Raw genomic sequence first — 20,780 nt, forward strand, 5'->3', positions numbered from 1 at the left:
GGGGGACAACCCCCGGCTGAGACCCCAGCGCAAAGGAGGGGCCGCCGGCACGCCCCGGCACTGTGCCCTGCTCGTTCATCCTCCCTCTGCGCCTCCATCAGTCTGAATCGAGATGCAGGTCCAGGAGAGCTGTCACCACTCCTTGTCACCATGAATAACCAGTCAGCCCCCCGTGTGCCCCCAGCCCGGCTGCAGCAACATGATCCAGTTTGGTTTTCAGGTGGGCTTTTACAAGTGCTCTGTGGAGAAAAAGACTCAAAAAGCACTAAATAATATTTCAATCAAACAAATGAAAAGAGAAACAAGTTTCCAGCAACGTTCCCTACAGGAAAACCATCAATTTGTTACACAGAAGTCAATGATGAGGTTTAAAGCTGTAAAAATCAGCCCGGAAGGGCTGTGCGCTGAGAGCCTTGTACCCCTGCAGCAAAGACGGGTTTTCCCACTTGTGGGATCACCAGCTGTTCCTCGGGATTCAAATCAGATCGTCGAGGATACGGCAGCCCCTCCGATAACCTTGGCAGGGAATCAGAGAGCAACGAGCCCCAAGGAGTTCTCTCCGCTCGCCCGGGGGACGGGCAGCGCGCCCACAGCGCCCGCCGAGCAGCCCGGGGCTGCTGCGCCCGCCGCCGAAGCCAACGGAGCCCGAGAGGAGGGAGGCGGCCGCTCCGCCGCCAGCTCCCCCGCCTTGCCAAGCTTCGCCTCCTACAAAACCGCCGAGAGATAAAAATAAATTAAAAAACAAGCTATTAAAAGGCAGGAACAGGCGGCACGACAAGCAGAGGGCGGCACCGCCAGCCAAGAGGTGCCGGGGGACCAGATCCGAGCGCTGCGGCGTCTGCCTCCGGAAAACCGCGTTGGAAGATGAAGCCCAACGGTGCCTCCTCGTGCGCTGTTTTTCTTCTCAATGTGTCAGAGCCGGCACCGGCACCGGGTACCAGGACCGGGTACCAGGACCGGGTACCTCCTCTCTGCTCCTGCACCAAGCCCCAGGACGAGCATCTCTCGAAGAAGCCCCAACATCAACATCTGATCCTTCGCTGCCGCAGGGTCCCTGGAGCAGCCTAATCCCTCAGGAGCCAAAAATCCAGCTGAGTTTTTCAAGGTTTTTATGGACACGTAGCAGGAGCCGGTTGGGAAGCGGTGCTGGAGCTATCGCCTGAAAGAGACTCCTCAGAGGGGACGAGGGACCTCAGAGCTCATTGGGTGGGGACAACGGCTCAGTCACCCGACCTGGCCGCGCCGGGACACCGCGATGTGGCCGCACACGACAGCAGCTCCGTGTGTGGAGAGGAAAAGATGAGCGGGGAACAGAAACTCCAATTGATGGAGCGTTTTCTACTGTCACCGAGTTTGGAAGGAAAACCTACGGAAAAAAAGCCATTTGGAAATAAAACCCACCCACAAAGAGGACGGTTCGGTGTTTTTGAGCAGAGCTGCGTGGAGCGGCAGAAAGCGGGTGCTGCGGGGGGCACGAGGCTCCAAGGGGAACTGTTGCCACAGCTTCTCCCAACTCAATTCGCCTCCTTTGAATTTCCACGTGTGAACTCAACCTGCACCTCTCCCGGGTCACCCTGCAGAGCACCCTTGTCCTTCAGGGGTCACCCCGCATCTCCGCGGGGGCGAGGACAGCGACCTCTGCGCCGTGCTCCGTCCTCACGCCTGCAAAGCTTCACCTAAACACCCTGCTTCGTTCTGATATTCATTAAGTAACCTCAACTCATGTTTCACACGTGGAGCTCAGCGACTGAGCCTGATTTGAGTGCCCGGTTCCCCCCTGCCCGCAGGACCACCCCACCCCGGCCCCCGCTCCTCCAAGCGCTTTGGGACCGTCCGAGCTCCGCCAGCCCGGGGTGCCCGGCAGCGCCGGTGCTGAGCGAGGCGCAGGCTGCGCCGCCTCCCCTCGGCTTCCGAGCAGCGCAGCTCCTGCGAAACCAGACACCGCGGGGCCCGCGGGCAGGGGAGGACAAGCCCGCTGGCAGAGGCGATGCTGGGGAGAGCGGGACACAGCACCCGAACACCCAGGGTTGTGGTGCAGGACAAGCCCGCTGGCAGAGGCGATGCTGGGGAGAGCGGGACACAGCACCTGAACACCCCGGGTTGTGGTGCAGGGCGGCGCTGCCTCACCGCCCCCCGCAACCGCTCCTTTGGACAACAATAACAAAGAGCTGAAGATAAGAAACATGGCGATTGCAGCGTAGGAGAGACCCATCCGTTGTGTTCAGGTGAAAGAGGGAGACAAGTCAAGACGAGAAAAGAGGGGAAAAAACCCAAAGCAGAAAGAGGGATGCGAAGGAGGAGGCGGGTGGCCGGCAGCCAGCATCCGCTCCAATAAATCCTACGCTCCTTGAAACTGGCTGATCTCCAACAAAAACTCATTTTAATCTGAGACCACGAGACTCCTTTGGAAAGTGCTCCCTGGAGAGGCCCCAGCGCCACGGAACAACCTGCATCCACCGCACCGCCGCGGGACCGCGGGGCGAGGGCTCAGGAGCCTCCCGCCCAGCCCCACACGCGTACTGGGGCGAAACCAGACACAACCGCATCCCTGCGCCCGCTCGGTGCCCCGGGCTGCGAGCAGCGTCCGCCTGCACCCCCGCAGCTCGACAGCGAAGAGATGGGGGGTCATTAGGGGACCCCTGGCTACAGGGACGAGCAGCCCTTTGGGTGTCACCATCGGGGACAGGTGGTTTCCCTGGGGACCTGACCCTCTGTGCTCGCACATCTGACCTGGACCGGCTGCATCCGCCTCCCCGTCAGCTCTGGAGTTTATTTCTTTAACTCTTCATATTGATTTAAGCCCCCAGCTCTTGCTAAGCCGGAGTTATTTCCTGGAACAGAGAGCGCAGCCCCATTCCAGCAGACCCCGACAGTCCCCCCGGCTCTAAACTCAGGCAGTTTGCTCCAGATTTTCAATTACAGCTGCAAAATGAGCAGAAAACTCAACTAATTACAGGTTTAAGACCCTCCACCATGAGCCATCTCAATCCCCAGCTCTGCTTTCCCCCCTCACTGCCCCAGGAACCCCCCAGGACATACACAAACCAGGATAGTCCAGTTTAAAGCAATTAATTGGAAAGTCATCACGGGGGAGCAGGATCTGTCAGTGCTGTTCTGCCCCCGGTGCCCAGGACCGGCCAGCAGGGATGGGGACGGGAGGAAAAGGCGACGGGGAGAGGAGATAACAGAGGGAGGTTTAGCGGGGAAAAGCCAAATTAAACCCCAGCATGAGCAAGTCTCCAGATAAACAGCTGGAGGCAGACTGATGGAGCAGTAACGAGTTTTCTATAAAGCAGTTAACGTTTTAATAAAAAAAGAGTCATTTTTACTATCGATCTCTGCACCAGTTCTCATCTCCTTATGCCCATCATCAGGCTGGGACCTGATCTGAGCAGCCGGAGCGCCGGGACCAGGGAGGAGCCAGCGGTCCCGAAAATGAGGAGAGTCGGCCCCGGTGCAGATGGACACAGGGACACCTCGGGGTCCCGGAGGGACACAGTCCAGACCTGGAGCAGGCAGAGCCCCCGACCCGCACCCGGGCACAGCGCCCGCGCCGCCCGCACAGCCACCCGCACCCGGGCACAGCGCCCGCGCCGCCCACACCGCCGCCAGTGCCACCCGCACCACCCACACCGCTGCCCGCGCCACCCGCGCCACCCGCACCACCCGCACCACCCGCACCGCCGCCCGCGCCACCTGCACCGCCACTCGTGCCACCTGCACCGCCCATACTGCCGCCCGCACCGCCGCCCGCCCGGCTCCGCTCCCTCAGCCCAGCGATCCGAGCGAGGAGATGGACCAGAAAATAACGGAAAATGGCTTAAAAGCAATGAGATTTAAAAACAAAACAAAAGAATCTATTTGCATTTTCTTCCTCACAGCTCCCAGACTTCAGGGATGCCTCCAGCTCACAGCCACAAGCTTTTCCCTACGCTTGCAAGAGCCAGAAATACATTTTCCCCCCGTTTTCCACATCTCCCAGAAGAAGGCATTTCTGACGAGGCCGCAGAGCAGCGCGGCAGCAGGAGCCGACGCGTCCCAGCGGAACGGCGGCTGCAGACCCGGGAGGGATCCGAGGTGCCCGGGCAGCGGGACCGGGCGCGTCCCGGCTGGCGGCAGCTGCAGCTGCCACGCTCCACACCAGATGGGGAACTTGGCACCGCCGGAGACGCTGCCGAGACCCGCGGGAAGCGTGGAAAGCTGCCCAGGCTGCTGCCATCACGGGCGAGGGGACGTCCCCCCGCAGCCCCAGCCAGCCGGGGACAAGGGCAGCAAACGCGGCCGTGGTGGAGGGGACATGCAGAGGGAGTGGGGCTGGAAATCTTGGCTTTCCACCCCAAAACCACATCTGGAGCGTCTGCGGCTCCCCCTGCCCTCTGCCCCAGGGGTTGGGATGGCACAGGGTTACATACACCCCCCCAAGAGCCTCAGCAGTACCCGGTGCCACCCAATGTCCCTGTCCCTGCTGTGCTGTTACAACCCTCGGCGGCGGCAGCGTCCCGTGTCCCCTGTCCCCACCGCGCTGAGGACGGACACAGCTCGTCACACCTCGCCAGCACCCGCCCACGGACCCAGGACAAGACGAGCCTAAAACGCTGTGTGAATTACAGATGGAGAAGCCACGTGGACTGGCTCTGGGGTGCAGGTTTGGGGCAGGTCTCTGGGACACGGGACAGGTGTGGCCCCCTCGGACCAGGACTCACCGTGAGGCAGGTCGGCCGTCAGGTGCGGCATCATGTAGCTGCGGATGAGCTCCCACCCGAAGTCATCGTCCTCGCCCTGGCTGTACTCGCACTGGCTCGGGTCACCGTCCTCCTCAAAGGTGCAGCCGGCTGCGGACAGAGAGCCCCGTCAGACCCCAAAAGCCCTGCTGGGATGACGGGCTGCCCCCAAACACCAGGGGACCCCAGGCACCCCCTACATGTACCACAAGCAAGGGTACGGCCCTGTCTGCCGCCAACCCCCATCTCTCCCGTTCGGTCCCCTCGCAGTGGAAGGCGCTGGCAGGTCTCAGCACCCGGGGGGCTCAGCCGTGGGAGCAGGATGCAGCTCCCAGCTTTGCTTCCCGAGGGCCGATCACCAAATCAGGGGTTTCTCCCAAGAAACAGGCACTTCGCTGTGTTCACACGAGGATTCACACGACCCCCGGGGCTCCTGCCAAAATCCTCCCTTGACCAAAGCCCCGCGCACGCGGGTCGGGCCGTTCCCTGACGGGAGCGGCAGCGCTCAGCCCCAGCCCCAGCAACCGCAGCACCCACAGCCCTGCGGACGCGCCGCGACCCCGCCAGCCGGGGGCTGGCACTTCAGTGCTTCTGCTTCTCGCTCGGGTTTGGGGATTGGGTTTTATCCTCTGGAAAGAGCGAGAGCCCCGCACGCCTCCCTGCTCTGCAGGTGCTGGGCTGAGCATGGAGAACCGGAATCAGTGCCAAGAGGCCCCTTGTCCCCATGTGTACTGAGGTGACATGGAGACAGCACATGAGGTGGTGGCCAGCCCCGCATGCCGCATCCAGCCCCGCATGCCGCATCCAGCCCCGCATGCCACGAGCTCTGGGGCTCCCTTTGCCCATGTGGCCCCATCGAGTCGGTTCATTAACACTCACCTCTTGGTTCATTAACACTGACCCATTGTTCCGCTAAACCCCCAGATTACACAGGGACCTGGCAGCAGCGCTAATTAACAGGAGCCCCTGGGCTGCCGGGGCAGGCACAATAGGAAAGCCCTGAGCAAGCAGAACGAACAAAGGCAAATTCTCCCTAATGGGCCGGCGAAAGCAGAGCGGGGCCAGGGGATTACTTCTTCTGGGTTTGTTTTTTGAGTTGTTGGTTTTTTCCTGTTTTATCCCCAAATTACATCAGTAATTCCCCCATTGCCGGGGGATTTGCCGCTCAATGGCCTCGCCGCTGCCAGGCGGGTTGTGCTTCCCCATGTCAGGGGATGCTCGGATGCGTCGCTTGTACAAACGAATCCAAACACTGGGAAAAAAGCCCATAAAATGCACAGAAAATTATGACTCCCAACTCTCTCACACGTAAGAACACCCCTGGGGCTTCTCCCCAGCTTCACGCTCATTTTTAAAGCATCAGGGTACATTCCAGCTCCATCAACAAGTTGTTTTTTCCTCCCAGATCCACAGAAAACTTCTTAAGATCTAAAAGCAAATTATTTCCTATTCACATGCTCAGAGGTACCAAGAACCTGGTTTCCTTAAAATCCTTCCCAAAACGGAGCGCCGCCAGCCCCGTGCGGCCGTGCCCCCGCGCACCGAGCGGCGCCGCCAGCTCCCCCGGCTCTGCCACAGACACCGGATTGGAAAGAATCAAACTTGGCCGCGGTTCCTCGTGGAAGAAACAGCACAAACCTGTCAAAATTCCCCAGGAAGGAAAGAAAAGAAATTCAAAATAAAACAAAGTGTCAGAAACCAAGTGCCAAGGGATTTAGTGAAAAAAAAGAGTTTCCTTCCAAGATCTGCTGGAATGGGACATTGTGGTAGGAAGAACTTGTTCCTGGTGTTGGGCTGGTTTTGGTTTGCGAAAGCGGAGTGGGGGCGGCAGCGCTGCGGGCCGGCAGAGCCCGCGCCCAAGGAAAAGCGGCTCCTTCGCCCCCAATAAGTTATTCCCAGCTACCAATGACACAGAGACGTAACCTCCCCCCCGGGCGGCACCCCAGCACCCGCATCCCCCATCGGCCCGCGCCTCAGCTCCCCATCACCCCGAGGCCGCATCCTCGGCCGCCCCCGAGATGATGCCCAAGCTCCAGAAGCTTAAAATGCAATTACAGGGAGTAGATATTTTGCTGGCAGAGGCACAGCTGGCCGGGACGATCCATCTCGTCCTCAGACAGCTTTACTGGAACGATCTCCCCATCGCGAGCGTCCCCTCCCACCCGCAGCGCCAAACGAAGGCGGCTCCCCCACCACTCCACCCCGCCAACAAATCTGTCTGGGACTTGTATGCAGAAGGAGGTTTGTAGACCTTGCCGGGTACCCAGGGATGGAGAGGAGGAACGAAGAGTTCAAGAAGAGGAGGAAGGAAAACCAAGACCAAACAACCAAGTACTATGGACGGTGTCTAATTAAATCTCCATGGCCACCGAGGACCGTGGCCGCGCGCCTGCCAGCCCGCCCCGCGCCCTTTCATCCGCCGAGTCCACGCTCTTTTTGCTTCTAAGTTAATTACACTCTTAAACCTTTTCTGTTTAACCTCCTGCACCATGGGACATGCTCCTCGGGCTTCTCTTTCCTTTTATCAAACAGCCTTGAAAAGGCTCCGGCGGTAAAGAGCAGCCAGCACCATCCGCGACGGGATCGCACGCTCTGTACACCATGGGTAACAACCCCACCCAGACCCTTTGGGGCATCCTCGGATGGGGACGCTACGTGAATATCACACCCAAAAGTGGAAAGGCTTTATAAGAAAAAACAGGGTTATATCCAAATTTGAGCAAATGTGAGCTAACCAGGACTATGAAATTCAGGGCAGGTACCCAGGACTTGTGGTCCAGGATGAAGCAAAGCCAATCGATGGGAAAAAAACCCCATTTTGTTCCCATTTTGGCTTAGCCAGGACCAGATTAGCACAAAGGTCACCCTGGGGTGCAGCGTCTCAGGGCCACGAGCCCAGCAGCTGGGAAACAGCACAGTGACCTGCAGTCAGGATGAGCCTTTCATCCCCGGCCTTTTCCAGCCTCTCCTGCCTCTGGCCCAGGAAATTACCGGCAGGAATCAGAAGGACCTGGGGACCCACAGGACCCACCGTGCACCACGCCAGCAGCCAAGCTGCTCCATCACCTGCAGCAAAACGGGCTATGACCCATCACCACCACCATCCAACCACACTGAGGTGGGGCAGGCGGGAGCAGAGCTCCTTTGTCTCCCAAATCCAGAGTTTTAAGTGTTTCCCAGGAGCAGGAATGGAGCTACAGGCTACACAGAGTCACACAGCCCCGGACTATCGTACCCAAGACCTCTTCTCTTAAATGCGTATAAAAGATGCTCTTTTTCTGCACCAAACGATCAAGTTCTTTATACAGGATAAATAGCGAATGCTGCTGCAAATGGGGAAACTGAGGCACGCAGGTGACCTGGCAAAGCCCCACAGCACCAGCAGCAACCGGCGCCACGGCTGGGACAGCGGAGAGCTCGGGACGCAACACGCTGCAGTGATGCCGAGATGCCGCCGTTGGCAGCGCCCCCCCGGAGCCCGGGCAGCGCCCCCCCGAGCCCGGGCAGCGCCCCCCCGAGCCCGGGCAGCGCCCCCCCGAGCCCGGGCAGCGCCCCCCGCCGGACCCGCCGCTGTTCGCAGGCGGGAACGCGCCCCGGGCAGGAAGCGCCGGGAGCCGCTTTCCCGCAGGCGGCAGCAGACGCGGGGGACACGGAACACATACTGCGATCCGTCTAAAATTAGGCACACTTCTCACCCAGCAAAATCTCACACGTACCACGCTGCAGGCTCCCGGGCGAGGTTATTAACGGAAATGGGATCGGAAACCCCATTTTTATCCCGGAGGATGATGCTGGCGGGTCCGGGACTCGCTCGGGGGATGCGGCACCGAGGAATCCAGCTCGGCGAGCACAGCGGGTCCTGCACCCCAGCACCTCGCACCGATGGAGCCCCGGAAACCCGACCACCGCCCGGGGGGCTCCACGGCCAGGTCCAGCCAAGCCCAGACAGGCGGGGCCTGGGGCTCAGCGGTGGGATCATCTCTCCAGCCCCCGCAAGCGCAGGACTGAATCCCCCCGGGCACTCTGCATGCTCAGAAGGGCCTGGGGCACCAGCAAACGTGTTCTGTGCATCACTCACACCGCAGATCACAACAAACACCCTCCCTGTCATCTCCGCTCCCCACTTCTGCAAAACAGAAATGTTAAAAATATTACCGATTTCCTGGCCCCGATAAAAGCAGATTAGAAGAATATGGAAAGCAGCACCATTAAAATTCTCACCAGTAGTTTGTTTTCCTTCTCCAAATCATTTTAAATATTGCATTTAATAGAAAAATAATTTGCTCAGCTGTAAGAAACATCAATTTGCAACTTGAAGCCTTGTATATTAGCCAAAGAAGCTAATGTGTAAACATTAGCAGCTCCAATAACGCGTGGGGTTCAGCCAATGCAATTCCAGGGAGAGAGCAGCCAGATATTAAGACAGAGGATTTGCATAATAAGTCACTTATGCCCGATAACCTCGGTGTTGGGAAAGCGCGGGACTAGAACAATATCCGTCCACCAGCAACTACAGAAGACAAATGTCTTTTTCCAGCTCTCAATGGATTTTACCTGCAAGTCCCCATGGGGGTGCTGAGCCCCCCACAGTGGGTGCCCAGTCCCAGCTCCAGCACCAGGAGCCTCTGGGGACCCTGGGCACAGGGACTGGGGAACTGGGCCATGTGGGTTCACTACGGACACCCCGGGACCTGGGGGAGCAAATACAACCGGGCACACACAACCTGAAGGGTTTGTAACAGCTCAGGGGGCTCACAGCTCACGTGCGTCACCTCCTCGTGAACATGCATTTAAAAGCAAAGAGGGAAGAATTAATCTTGGCAGAGTCCTTGTCTGGGGCACATCCAGCTGCAAAAAGCAGCTCCCCTTCCCTCCCACCCCCCAAAGCAGCTCCCAGGGGATCAGGACCGCTGGGACCAGGGTGCTGCATCACCCCCATGCGAACGCAGCCAGGGCTGCAGCTCCCCAGCTGTTGTGCTGTGATGCTGCGGGGCACAAGGCCAGAGGTGCTGGCCCCATGGCCAGAGGGGACGTGTGAATTTAACCCCCATCCAAGTGCTGTCCCTGTCCGAGCAAGTCTTGCTGGGAAGGACCAGCATCGCTTCTCCGTTATTGATACCCAGGCCAGGAAAGGTCTTGCAGCGCAGAAACATCCTGAAACCGCCCGGCCAGGAGGCCACTAACCTGCAACACAAGTGCTTTAATAATTAACCATCACTTAATTAACATAGCCAGGACTGCCTCTTCGACCCCATGGGAATAAAAAACAAGGCAGGCGGCTGGAAGCCTCCATCCTGCTTTATTGATTGCTCGCTGTGCAATTGTAGCTCCTGGACTACGGAGCCACCTGTCTGGGGGGAGGAGGGAAAAAGGATAAAAAAGGGGAAAAACTACTAAAATAGCATTTAAAAAGCAGGGAGAAGGCTCGTTCTGAGCTGGTGATGGGCTGCACCGTCCCCACTGTGCCCAGCGTCCCCTCCACAGCCCTCGGGAGAACAAAAGCAGCAGGAAGTGGAGCGGGAGGAAGGTCGGGCAGAGCAGGAGAACATCTCAGTGCGATGCAGAATCCAGGTCGGTCTCCTTCTCCTCCCGTTTCACTGGGAAAAGCCACGTGGGCAGATCGGCACCGAGGTTCAGAGGTGGCGGAGCGGCTGACGTGGGCACATCCATCACCCGCCAACGCTCAGCAAAACCCTTCGATGTCACGCGCTTGGAGCAGGATCGGCCGGCAGGTCAGAGGCCCCGGCAGAAGCCACCGTGGGGAACCAAAAGGGTCCCTGTCACGGCTCTGAGGAGCCGGACTGAGCCACTGCCCTGCGGCAGGCACAGCTGGGACACGGCTGAGCGACACCCCAAACCCAAACATCGCCAAGGGTGTTCTCACCAGTGCCACGCTGGGCTCAGCCACCCAGGGTCGGTGTCGGCTCAGGCATCCATCCGTCCGTCCGTCCGTCCCAGGTGAAAACCAGCAGCTCCAGCAAACTCCCCGGGGCCTCCATCGGCACCTCAGTGCCACCCAGCGCTCCCAGAGGTCCAAACCTCTCCAACCAGGCAGATGAGCCCCTGTGGTGGTGCTGAACGGGCATTCAGCACCTCAACCCCATGTGAGCTCCTTGCAGCCCCCATGCCCAGCACTGTGCCCCCCTTCCCTGCACCCAGAGCAGCTGCAGCCACCAAACCCAGCCTAAGCAGGACAGCTCAGCCATCCCACAGAAAAACAGGCAGGAGACAGCGCCTTGCACCCAGAGATGCTGCTCGGCCCAGCGCAGTGAGCAGCAGGTCCTCAGGTGATTTACTAAATTAAAAGTTCAACGAATAAAAAGAAATAGCCCCACACAGAGATGCACTGCTCCGGTTTGATATAGTGATAATCAAAGGAAAGCAGGCTGATTGCTGGCTGTGGGGGGAAGAAATCAATTGGACATTATCACTCAACAGACAGGTGAAACTACAGTGAAAAATAAGCAGAAATGGGAAAGTCCTTGGGAAAAGACTCAGCTGGGCACCAGCCAACCCCCCAGTGCAGCCCCCGCCCCGCGGGGAGCGGCAGCGCCTGCCCTGGCACCGGGGCTGCAGCGGTCGCCCCAGCTGCTGCTCCCCCAAAGACACCGGAAAGCTCCAGCACCCGCGGGGGGAACGGCTGGACTTGGTGATCTTGAGGGTCTCTTCCAACCAACATGATTCTGTGACCTGCCAGACAGCGAGAAGAGCCCCGGGCAGCACCCCAAAGCCGAGCCCCCCGCCCTGGCTGCAGCGAGTGCTTCCCCTCTGCTCCCGGTGACATCCCCCCGGTGACATCCCCCCGGTGACATCCCCCCGGTGACATCCGGCTGCCCCAACCAGCGGCTGATGATCCAGTTGCGGGGTGAAACACACTGAACCAGAGCAGCACTCACTCCCCAGCTGGGCTAATTGGGCTAATTAGGCCTAAGTTCTCCGGCGGGAGCAGCACGCCAGGGGCTGCCACCACTGCGCTCGTCTGCACGCACGGTCATCTGTGGGCACCAGGAACGGCCGTGGGGACAGTGGCCTCATTAAGACACATCAGGTCATTGGTGTCCTTGTCCCTTGTCCTGGGAGAGCTCAGAACATCTCAAGCCAGATCGGTTGCTGCATCCCAGCCACACAATCCTGATTAACTTAACGATGTTGAGAAAGGTCTGATCCACACAGCAGGGTCCGGGATGTCAAAGCGGTTCACTGGCTCATACAGGGTTCCCTGGGGGGGTCCCCAGCACCTGGTAGTGCCGCACGGGGGCAGAGCCCAGCACCCAGCACAGCCACAAACAGGGATGGATGGATCCCCCAGCACCCCGCGTGGTCAGGAGCTGCGGGCGCAGGGACCCGCGCGATTCGCCAACATTTTGCAAGCCAAAAAAAACCAGCATATAACAAAAATATGCAGAGTTGCTCTGGCTGCACCACATTTACACCCCGGGGCAGCGAGGGGGCAACACTGCGCCCCCACTGCACCCCAGCCGGGACGGGGTTTCCCAGCCCCCATTGTGGTGGGATTCAGCCTCTGGGTGGGAGAAACTGGGGTGCAAAGCCTGAGGGCCTTAAGTCTGCAGGAAACCCATGGGGTACCCCAGGACCTCTGTGTGCCCCCCGTGTGCCGCAGAGCAGGGCTGTGACACCCCGGTGGGACCCAGAGAGCACAAGAGCAGCCCCGGCAGCAGCTGCAGCTGACGACCACCCAGCACGCGGGAGCAACGCTCCGATTCAACAGAGGAAACAAAAACCCGAGAGAGCAGCTGATGTGTGACCCCCCGGCGGCAGCAGCAGCTCGCGCAGGGGACAGGGCTGCCCCACACGCAGACGCGGGCAGGGGCTCTGCCTTTGCTTTCCAGCAGCTGGAGACGAGCTGGACTTTGGATGTTGATCCAGGCACAGGGCACAGAGCAGCCGCTCCCAGCGCCAGGGAAGGAACCAGCCCAGGGAACACGCAGGAAAGCCCCTCCAGCACCAGCCAGCTCTGCAGCCCTCCTCCTCCTCCTCCTCCTCCTGGTGAGGAAGGACAGGCCACATGTCCCCAGGACCCCCAGCCAGGGAACCCCCTTGTCACCCACCCCCCATATCCATCCCCACGCAGGGCAAACCAGGAGCAGCTCCTGCCAGGCCACCTGCAGCAGGAAGAAAAAGCTCCATCGCCAGGACTTATTTTAAGGCCGCCAACAAGGAGGCAATTAGCGCTGAGGGACTAATTGCTGGGAATCCTGCTTCTCCAGAAATCAAGCCTCAGTTTCCCCGAGTACAAGGAGCGGGGTCTCCAGCCTGGAGCAGGATCCAGGGAAAGCTGCAAAACAAATCCCGAGCTGCCATGGGGGAGAAGAGGAGGTTTGGGATTCTCGACATTTAATCGTGCAGTAACTAAAGGTTCCCAGACATGTCTAATAAGACAATTATAGTGCATGTTAATAATAGATTATTAAAAAGCTTATTTATGGAGGTTTAAGCAGGCAGATGGCAGGGCCGTGTCGATAAGGCTCTCCCGAGCCCGTGCTACCTCCCAGCTCCAGCACACAGCAGGGATTTACCTGCCGCTGCCTCCTCCCGCTTAACCCTTGCACAGCGGCCGGGAGCAAAGCAGCAAACTCCTGGGGGGCTGCAGCCAGGAGAGGAGTTTTTTGGGGTGCGCTGGGGTGCTCGGGGCTCTCAGCATCTTTGTAATGGGTTGAGTGCGATGGAAAAGGTCCATCCCGGGTGCGGCGGGGGAGGTTGTCACAGCCAGGGCAGGGGTCAAAGCCACCAAGATGCATCTGCCTTTGTCTCGCAGGCGCGTCCCTGCCCCCGCCCGGCTCCTGCCGCGCTCTGCTCCGGGAAGGCTCCCAGGGACGCTGCATGGGGACGGTTTGCCTTAGTTTGGATAACAAAGGGGAAAAAAACAAGTGGAATTTGGGCCAGGAGGTGACTCACCAGGATCCCATTCCCGAGGCAGGGGCAGGGCCGAGCGCCCAGGAAAACATGAAACGGGAGCGCTGGAGCAAGCACAGCGGCTGAAAATGAAACACACGCAACTGCGAGGCTCGGTGGAGGGGAAAACGCAGGCACCGGCCCCCCACCGCGGGATACACACACAGAGCCAGGGGACAGGAGCATCGCAGCACCCGTAACTCTGCTTCAGCCCCACGGACGGTGGAGATCCGTGGAGAGGGGATCCAGGAGAGCAGGGAAGCTCAGCCCCGGGCACACGGGGGCTCACCCCTGAGCGGGATGTTCCGGAGGGCAGAGCATTTGGGGCTCTGGGAAAGGCCACGGCACTTCCAGAGCACGGAAAACACACCCAGCAGCAGGAGACAGAGATTCTTCCCTGGCACCGCAGAGCAGCGAGGGAAAAAAATCCAAGCCTGAAACAAGCTGACAATGCTCTCGCACATTTTATGTGCTTGGTGTAGGCAGGGTGGGGAGGCAAAAATGCCCTGGCATAGAAGAGCCCATTGGCAGCCAGATGGAGGGAAACAAACACTGCGAGGAGCAGGATCAGGCACCCCGAGAGCATCGAACACGGGTCCCATCCCCAGCACCCGGGGCTGGTGCAGGGGCTGCCGGCAGCGCGCGCCCCCGCGGCCCTGGGGCCGGCGGATGGAGACGCTGCGGTTAACGGCCGGGGCGGGGGACGCCGGGCGGATTTGTTCCGCTCCCCGACCCCAATCCCAGCGCTGGGGACGGCGTCTGCTCAGGGCTTCCCATTCACTGAGACAACACAGCCGCCGCGGGTCAGGGTCACCCCTGCTGCGCTGTCCCGGCGGCGACAGGACCCCCCGGGGCCCCCAGCGAGGAGCTCAGCCAAGACAACCAGCAACCACCCCCTGAACAAGTCCTGGTGCCCCAGAGATGCCACCAACCCCAACGCGGGGCTCCCCAGCAGCACCAACTAAGTCAAAGCTCCAAACTCAAATATTTTATTTGCTTAATTGCTGCTCCCGCAGTCAAACCAAGTGCAAACAGCTTCCGCATAATTACAGCGGGAGTGCCGCGGCTGCAGGCGCGTGTCCCCACCGCGTGTCCCCACCACCACAAAATAGCCCGCAGCAGGAACGGGGGACACAGGCTGGGGTACACAAGCAAGTCACTGCTGAAGATCTGGGGTGCATGGGTGTGATACAGAGGAATGGAGCTGCACCCTTTCTGAGCAGAATGCAAAAAGAACGGGACAAAATGAGCTGAGGCTGCAAAACCCGCTGCCCCGCGGCCCAGCCTGCTCCCAGATGGACGCTTCCAGCAAGAGCAAAGACAAGCTCTAGTTTTTATTGCAGAGAGCCCAGGGAGGGAAGGTGGAGCTGGCAAAACACACCAGTGACAACTCGCAGGTCCCCGTCGCAGCCGCTGACACCGCGAGAGCACAAGGGACCCCTCGGGCTGGAGGGCCAGTAAATGCTTTTCCAACACGACGAGCAGTGACAGCTTAGTCACTCTGAAATCTGAAACTGCAAAAGTTTGCATGCTGCAGAAAGGAGCAAAGAGCATCCCGGGCTGGTGGGGAAGCTGCAACGCAGCACCCAGCTCCCATCGCAGCTCAGCCAGGTCAGCCAGCCACGCCGTGCCTCAGGTTCCCCGCTTGTGGAAGGATCACACTGTGCCCCTTCTTTTAAAGGAGTGGCAAGAAAACCACCCGTCTCCCAAACACCCACAGTGATGAGCAGCTGGTCCTCTGCATGACGGGCGTGGGGGTCTCCGGTGACCCCAGAGCACACGCAGATGGTTTAAGTATTTTTCATCAGCCCTGCCCGCTGTGCAGCCCCGGCCCCGCGGGGACCAGCCAGGGACGCCCCCGCCGCCCGGACACGTTCCCGCAGCCAGCAAAGCCGCACCAGGAGGAACCAACACTGAGATTTATGTGAAAAGCAGCCCACGGCGAGGACAATGGACACGGGGAGCTGGACAGCCCCCCCGCCTCCAGCTGAACCCGGAGCTGAGCCCTCACCCAGCACACGGCCCTACCCCCGCCAGCTGCCCCAACAAAACACAAACCCATTCCTTCCCCACCATCCTCCACCTCACATCAGGAGCCTCGGCTGCTTCGTATTTCCCCCATCCATCCATCCATCCATGCACCGTTCCCCCTTCTGCACGGGTCGCGGTTATTTTGCTCACTGTTGATGGGTGTCACTATTTATAATATTTTGAGAGAGGCCATTACTCCAAAAAAAAAAAAAACCAAAAAGAAACCAATGCACCAACACGGGGACTGCATGCGGGTGAGCTGCTTCATTTTAAAGGAAAAAAATACAGAACCAGGCAAAAATGCACCTTAATGTACCGAGCTACAGCACCAGGTCCTTCAGAGCATGGCACCAGCTCCCTTCTCCCCGTGCCTCAGTTTCTCCTGCAAAAAGCCCTCACAGTCCCTGGCCGCACTTGGGCAGCCCCAAATTCTCCCACCCCGCAGCACCCGGTCCCTGCTCCTCACTCCCCCGCTCCCGCTCGCAGGGTCGGGCCGGGCGCCTTCCCAAAGGAGCTGCCCAAAGGAACGACGACAAAACACCTACATAAGGAATTCGTAAACCGATCGTGCTTTGGTACAACTCGAATTGTATCCCGTGCCACGGCGAGAGGCTGCGACCGGAGAGCGGCCGAGGCCGCCACCTGTTCCTCCCGGCGGGTCCCCAGTGCCCCGGCCCCCCCCGGGACCGAGTGACACACAACGCACCCGGACCCGCCGCCGCCGCCCGGGGCTGCACCCCGCCCCAAACGGGCTCCCGACGGCGGCGCTCGGTGCCCGGTGCGTCCTCCTCGCCCGAGCCCCGAACCCGCTGCAGGGCTGCCCCTGCAAACGAGCCCCCGCTGCCACCGGGGGGAGTTTTCCTTCCCGGGGGTGCAGCGGGAGAGGCGGACGGAGGAGGGAGCTCGGTCGCCCCGGTACCGGAGGCCGCCGGGCACGGGGTGGGCTCAGCTCCGGCCGTGCAGACAGGGGGTGCAGCCGAGCCCCTGTACCCGCCAGCGGGCTCCGGGGAGCCCCGGGCTCCGGTGTCCCGAACTCGACGGCCGGAGGAAGCCACAGCGGCGGGACGGGAGGAGCCGGTCGCACCGGGGGTGGCCCCGCCAGCGGGGTGCTGGGGAGCTCCCCCGAGCTCGCGGAGCAAACAGGACCCCCCGCGAACACACCCCCCCGCCCCGACACCCCCCGCGTTCGTACCGGCGGGCGTCTCGGTGTCCAGCGCGCAGACCCGCAGGGCGAGGGCGAGCAGCAGCGCCCGGGCGCTCCGCATGGTGCGGCCGGGGCGGGGCGGCGGAGGGGCCGGGGCCGCCGGGGCCGCTCGGGCCCGCGGTTCCTGCGCGGCGGCGCAGCGGGGCACGCGCGCCCGCCCCGCGCCTCAAATAGCGGCGGCTCCGCTCCGCCTGACGTCAGCGCCGCGCGGCACCGGCACCGGAGCGGCGGCGGCACCGGGCGGGCCGGGGGCGCCCCCTGCCGGCCGCCGCGCGCACCCGCAGCCCCAGCCCCGCTCCCGCCCCCCCGCGGAGATGGCGGGGGGGAGCCCCGGTGATGGGGGGGGTCCCGGTGATGGGGGGGTCCCGGTGATGGGGGAGCCCCGGTGATGGGGGGGTCCCGGTGATGGGGGGATCCCGGTGATGGGGAGGAGCCCCGGTGATGGGGGGGTCCCAGTGATGGGGGCCCCGGGGGGCAGGGGGCGCACGGCTACCGGAGGGGTTTCCCGGTGGCGGAGGACGCTGCCCGGGAGCGCCGGCTGCTTAGGGGGCGCGGCTGCGGAGTTGGCACCCGGTGGACGGGGGGCGGGCTGCGGATGGGGGGCGGGTGCAGCCGGGAGGCCCCGGGTGCAGGAGGGAGTACGGCTGAGCGGGGGACACCGGCTGCAGGGGCGTCCCCGGTTGCAGGGGGGTCCCAGTTGCAAGGGGTTCCCCGGTTGCAGGGGGGCCACACGGCTGCAGGGAGGTTGAGGGGGGGTCCCTGGGTGCAGGGAGGAGTCCCTGGGTGCAAGGGGGTGCAAGGCTCTGGGGGATCCCTGGCTGCAGGAGGGTCCCCAGGGGCAGAGAGTGTCCCCAGGCTGGGGGGGTCCCCGCTAAGCTGAGGGTCTCCCACCCCCAGCTGCCATGTCCTGCTGGGTGTCCTCGAGCGACAGGGATGTGGTGACATGATGCTTTCTCTCGCAGGATGGTGACATGGAAACCTGGACAAGGGGTGGCAGTGGCACATGGGACCCTGGTGACACCCAGCAAAGCCACTGTCCCTTGGGGTGGGAAGGCAGTGATGGAGAGAGGGAGATGCGGGATGTAACCTGGAGCAAACAGAAAGGAGAGAGACCCAGAAGGGTGTAAAGGGAGGGATGTCCGTCCTTTCCCGGCTGCGGGCGCAGGAGGCGGCACAGGGCGCTGGCAGCCCCCGGGTGTCCCCGCGGCCGTGCCAGCGGCAATGAAAGGCGCCTTGTTCACCGACATCCTCTCCGGCCTTATTTCTGGAGGAAAATGTTTTTCCAAAGGTTTGGGGGGAGGAACAGAGGGAGATTTGCATCAGCTTCCTGGCGTTACCCCAGCCCCAGCTGCGACTCCACTGGGAAACCACTCAGGCAGGTGAAGACTTGGAGGGCTGGAGGGAATGATGCTGAAATATCGAGACTTCTTCCCCAAATCACGCAGGGAGAAGCCTGGGCACCAGCAGCACCCTGCAAAATGCAGCCCCGTCCTGCGAGACCCGGCAGCACCCAGAGGGAGGGGACAGGGGACGGCACCCGCGTGTCACTGAGCCCCACGAACCCTCTGGGAAGTTCCCAGTGCTGGCAGCGGGACAATAGCATCGCCAAAAGGCTTGGTCCAGGTCCAGCTCATCCCGGGATGCTGCCGGGCCGCTTCGCCACGTCGCGCTGGGTTATCTGTCACTTACCCAGCCTTGGATAAATGTTTACACGGAAAATCTGGGAGGACAAACCAGCCCTGGAGCCGGTTCGGGGCTGCGGGTGGAGGAGCGGGCACCCCAGCCGCGCCGTGGGGGAGGAAGAGCGGTCGCTGCCGCGGTTCTGCTCGCAGCCCCGGCCGCATCGCTGCACCTTCATTTCAAACCGAACTTTTCCTGGGAGCTGAAGAGCGTTTGCCGAGTGAACGGCGGCAGGTGCTCCGTGGGCCGGGAGGTGGACGTAGGCCCCGCCGTGACCACAGGTGCTCTCCACCAAAACCGTCCCTTGAATGGCAAAGGATGAATGTTTCCAGCTCCGGGTGTTGGGGGCCGGCAGCTCTGAACACACCTCCCGGGTTCCCCAGGCTGAGGGCAAAAAGCTGGACTTTGGCGCTTTGAATCTCTTAGGAGCCAATGGCACTTCTTTAGTGGATCTTTAGAATGCTATTTTTCTTTTTCCGCCAGCACAATAATTCCCCGTGTTCCCCGTGTTCCCCATGAAGGCCCCGGGCAGGACCCGCAGCCCTGCAGCGCCGCTCCCACGCGCCCCCACGCAGCCAGCGGCGCCCGCAGAGCGCAGGGGCGCGCCCCCCGCAGCCTGCGCTGCCGTTAAGCAATTTCACCCCTCAAATTCTTACTTTCCGCTTCTTTTTCCCTTTTTCCCTCCACACCAGCCCCTCTTCCCCTACGTCCCTCTTCCGTTTTCTGCACCTCCAGCTATTACACCCCCATCCAGTCCTTTATCTCTAATAAGTCTCTGCTATTTTCTCAAATCACCTGCCTTTTACTAATGCCAAAACCCCTCTTTTCCTCCTCAACAGACAGAACAGATTATCTCACGCCGCCGCTCTCCCGCGCCGCCCAGCCCGAGCGGTCAGACACGCGGCGCGGTGCCGCGGCCGGACGTAATGGGGCTGTTAGATGAGTTATCACAGCCTGAAAGGATGAAATAACTTCTGTGCCTTCGTCCAAATAAACCTCCCTATTCTTCTTCAATGCAACGAATGAACCAGAGTTCCCGAAGGAAATAGCCATGGAAATGGCTTATTTAAGATCCGACCCCTCCAACCTGCCACTGCGTTTGTGCTCCGTGGGGGGTTTGGAAGAACAAGCTCGGTGCCCAACACCCCGAGCTGCGTCCTCACCCGGGCGCTGCTCCCACGGCCCCACGGGTGCCCAACGCGTGGCTGAGCCCGAGGAACAAATGCAGCCAGAAAATGGCCATTTTTTCACCCCCGCCACCGATTGCGAGGAGGAACGTTCCTCTCCCTCTCAGAAGGAGCTTTCCGAAGCATCTCCCGCGGCTGCGTGCAGCGTCCCCATCCGCAGGCAGACCCAGCGCCCGTGGCAGCGTCCGGCCCGCGCGCGGCCGCGGGGCCGGTGAGGTGGATCGAGGCCACATCCCCGCAGGGACTTGTACAAACCGCTTTTAACCCAGAATACCCCAGAGCATCATGTGTTGTCTGTCTGCCCACTCAGCGCCGAACCCCCAGCAGCTGCCGCCCAGCCGCACGGACGTGCCCAGCTCTGAACCTCGCAATAGAACTACTTAGATTGAAAAAATGAAATGAAATGAAATGAAATATAAAATAAAATAAAATAAAATAAAATAAGATAATAAAATAAAATAAAGGCATCGCAACTTTGCAGATCTACACCAAAACTGTCCATGCCCTCTCCTCCACTATCACCTCAAGGTCTTGTTTTCATTGGGAGAAGGGGGATGTGACTCAATCAAACATTTTGGGTCTCTGATCACATCCGAAATCACAAAAGCCGTCCAGGGGGCTTGGACCACATCTGGCTGCCATGGGAAGCCACTGAGATGTGACACCAGCATCCCAAGTGAGGTTATGGTCGGACTTGATGATCTTGAGGGTCTCTTCCAACCAAAATGATTCTACCTCCCCAAAGAAAAACGCCTTTAAGGCAAAGCTCTCTTAATTATTCCCAAGAGAAGCAGACACACCTTCCATTTCTCCACCGAATAAAGGCAATAGATTATTATTCTCCTTCATTAAGAAGTATGTCAGTCTTGTAAGGAGTGAATTAATAATTCCACATTAACTTGATTAAGGGCAGCGCAGCACACACAAAGCTCCTCGGGTTGGGCTGAACCCGCTGGGCTCAGCTTGTCCTCGTAAACCAGGGGATGAAGCCTCCATCCCCAACAGGGTCGAGGTTTTAGGGATAAAATGACAGCGAATGTCACT

At 60.4% G+C, this 20,780-nt stretch overlaps 1 protein-coding gene across 1 annotated transcript in view; it reads right to left on the bottom strand.

Moving 5' to 3' along the window:
• The window catches only part of PTPRU (protein tyrosine phosphatase receptor type U), a gene marked incomplete at both ends in the record, with an annotated part of 44,808 nt that extends 27,878 nt beyond the window's left edge, over positions 1 to 16,930 (bottom strand). The window contains 2 exons of the mRNA XM_080357720.1: positions 4,704 to 4,832; positions 16,858 to 16,930. Coding sequence (XP_080213846.1) covers positions 4,704 to 4,832; positions 16,858 to 16,930 — 202 coding nt within the window. The remainder of the gene's footprint in view (positions 1 to 4,703; positions 4,833 to 16,857) is intronic.
• Positions 16,931 to 20,780: the final 3,850 nt, after the last annotated feature.

The sequence above is a fragment of the Nesoenas mayeri genome, assembly GCF_963082525.1.
Source record: "Nesoenas mayeri genome assembly, chromosome: 21".
Taxonomy (NCBI): Eukaryota; Metazoa; Chordata; class Aves; order Columbiformes; family Columbidae; genus Nesoenas; species Nesoenas mayeri.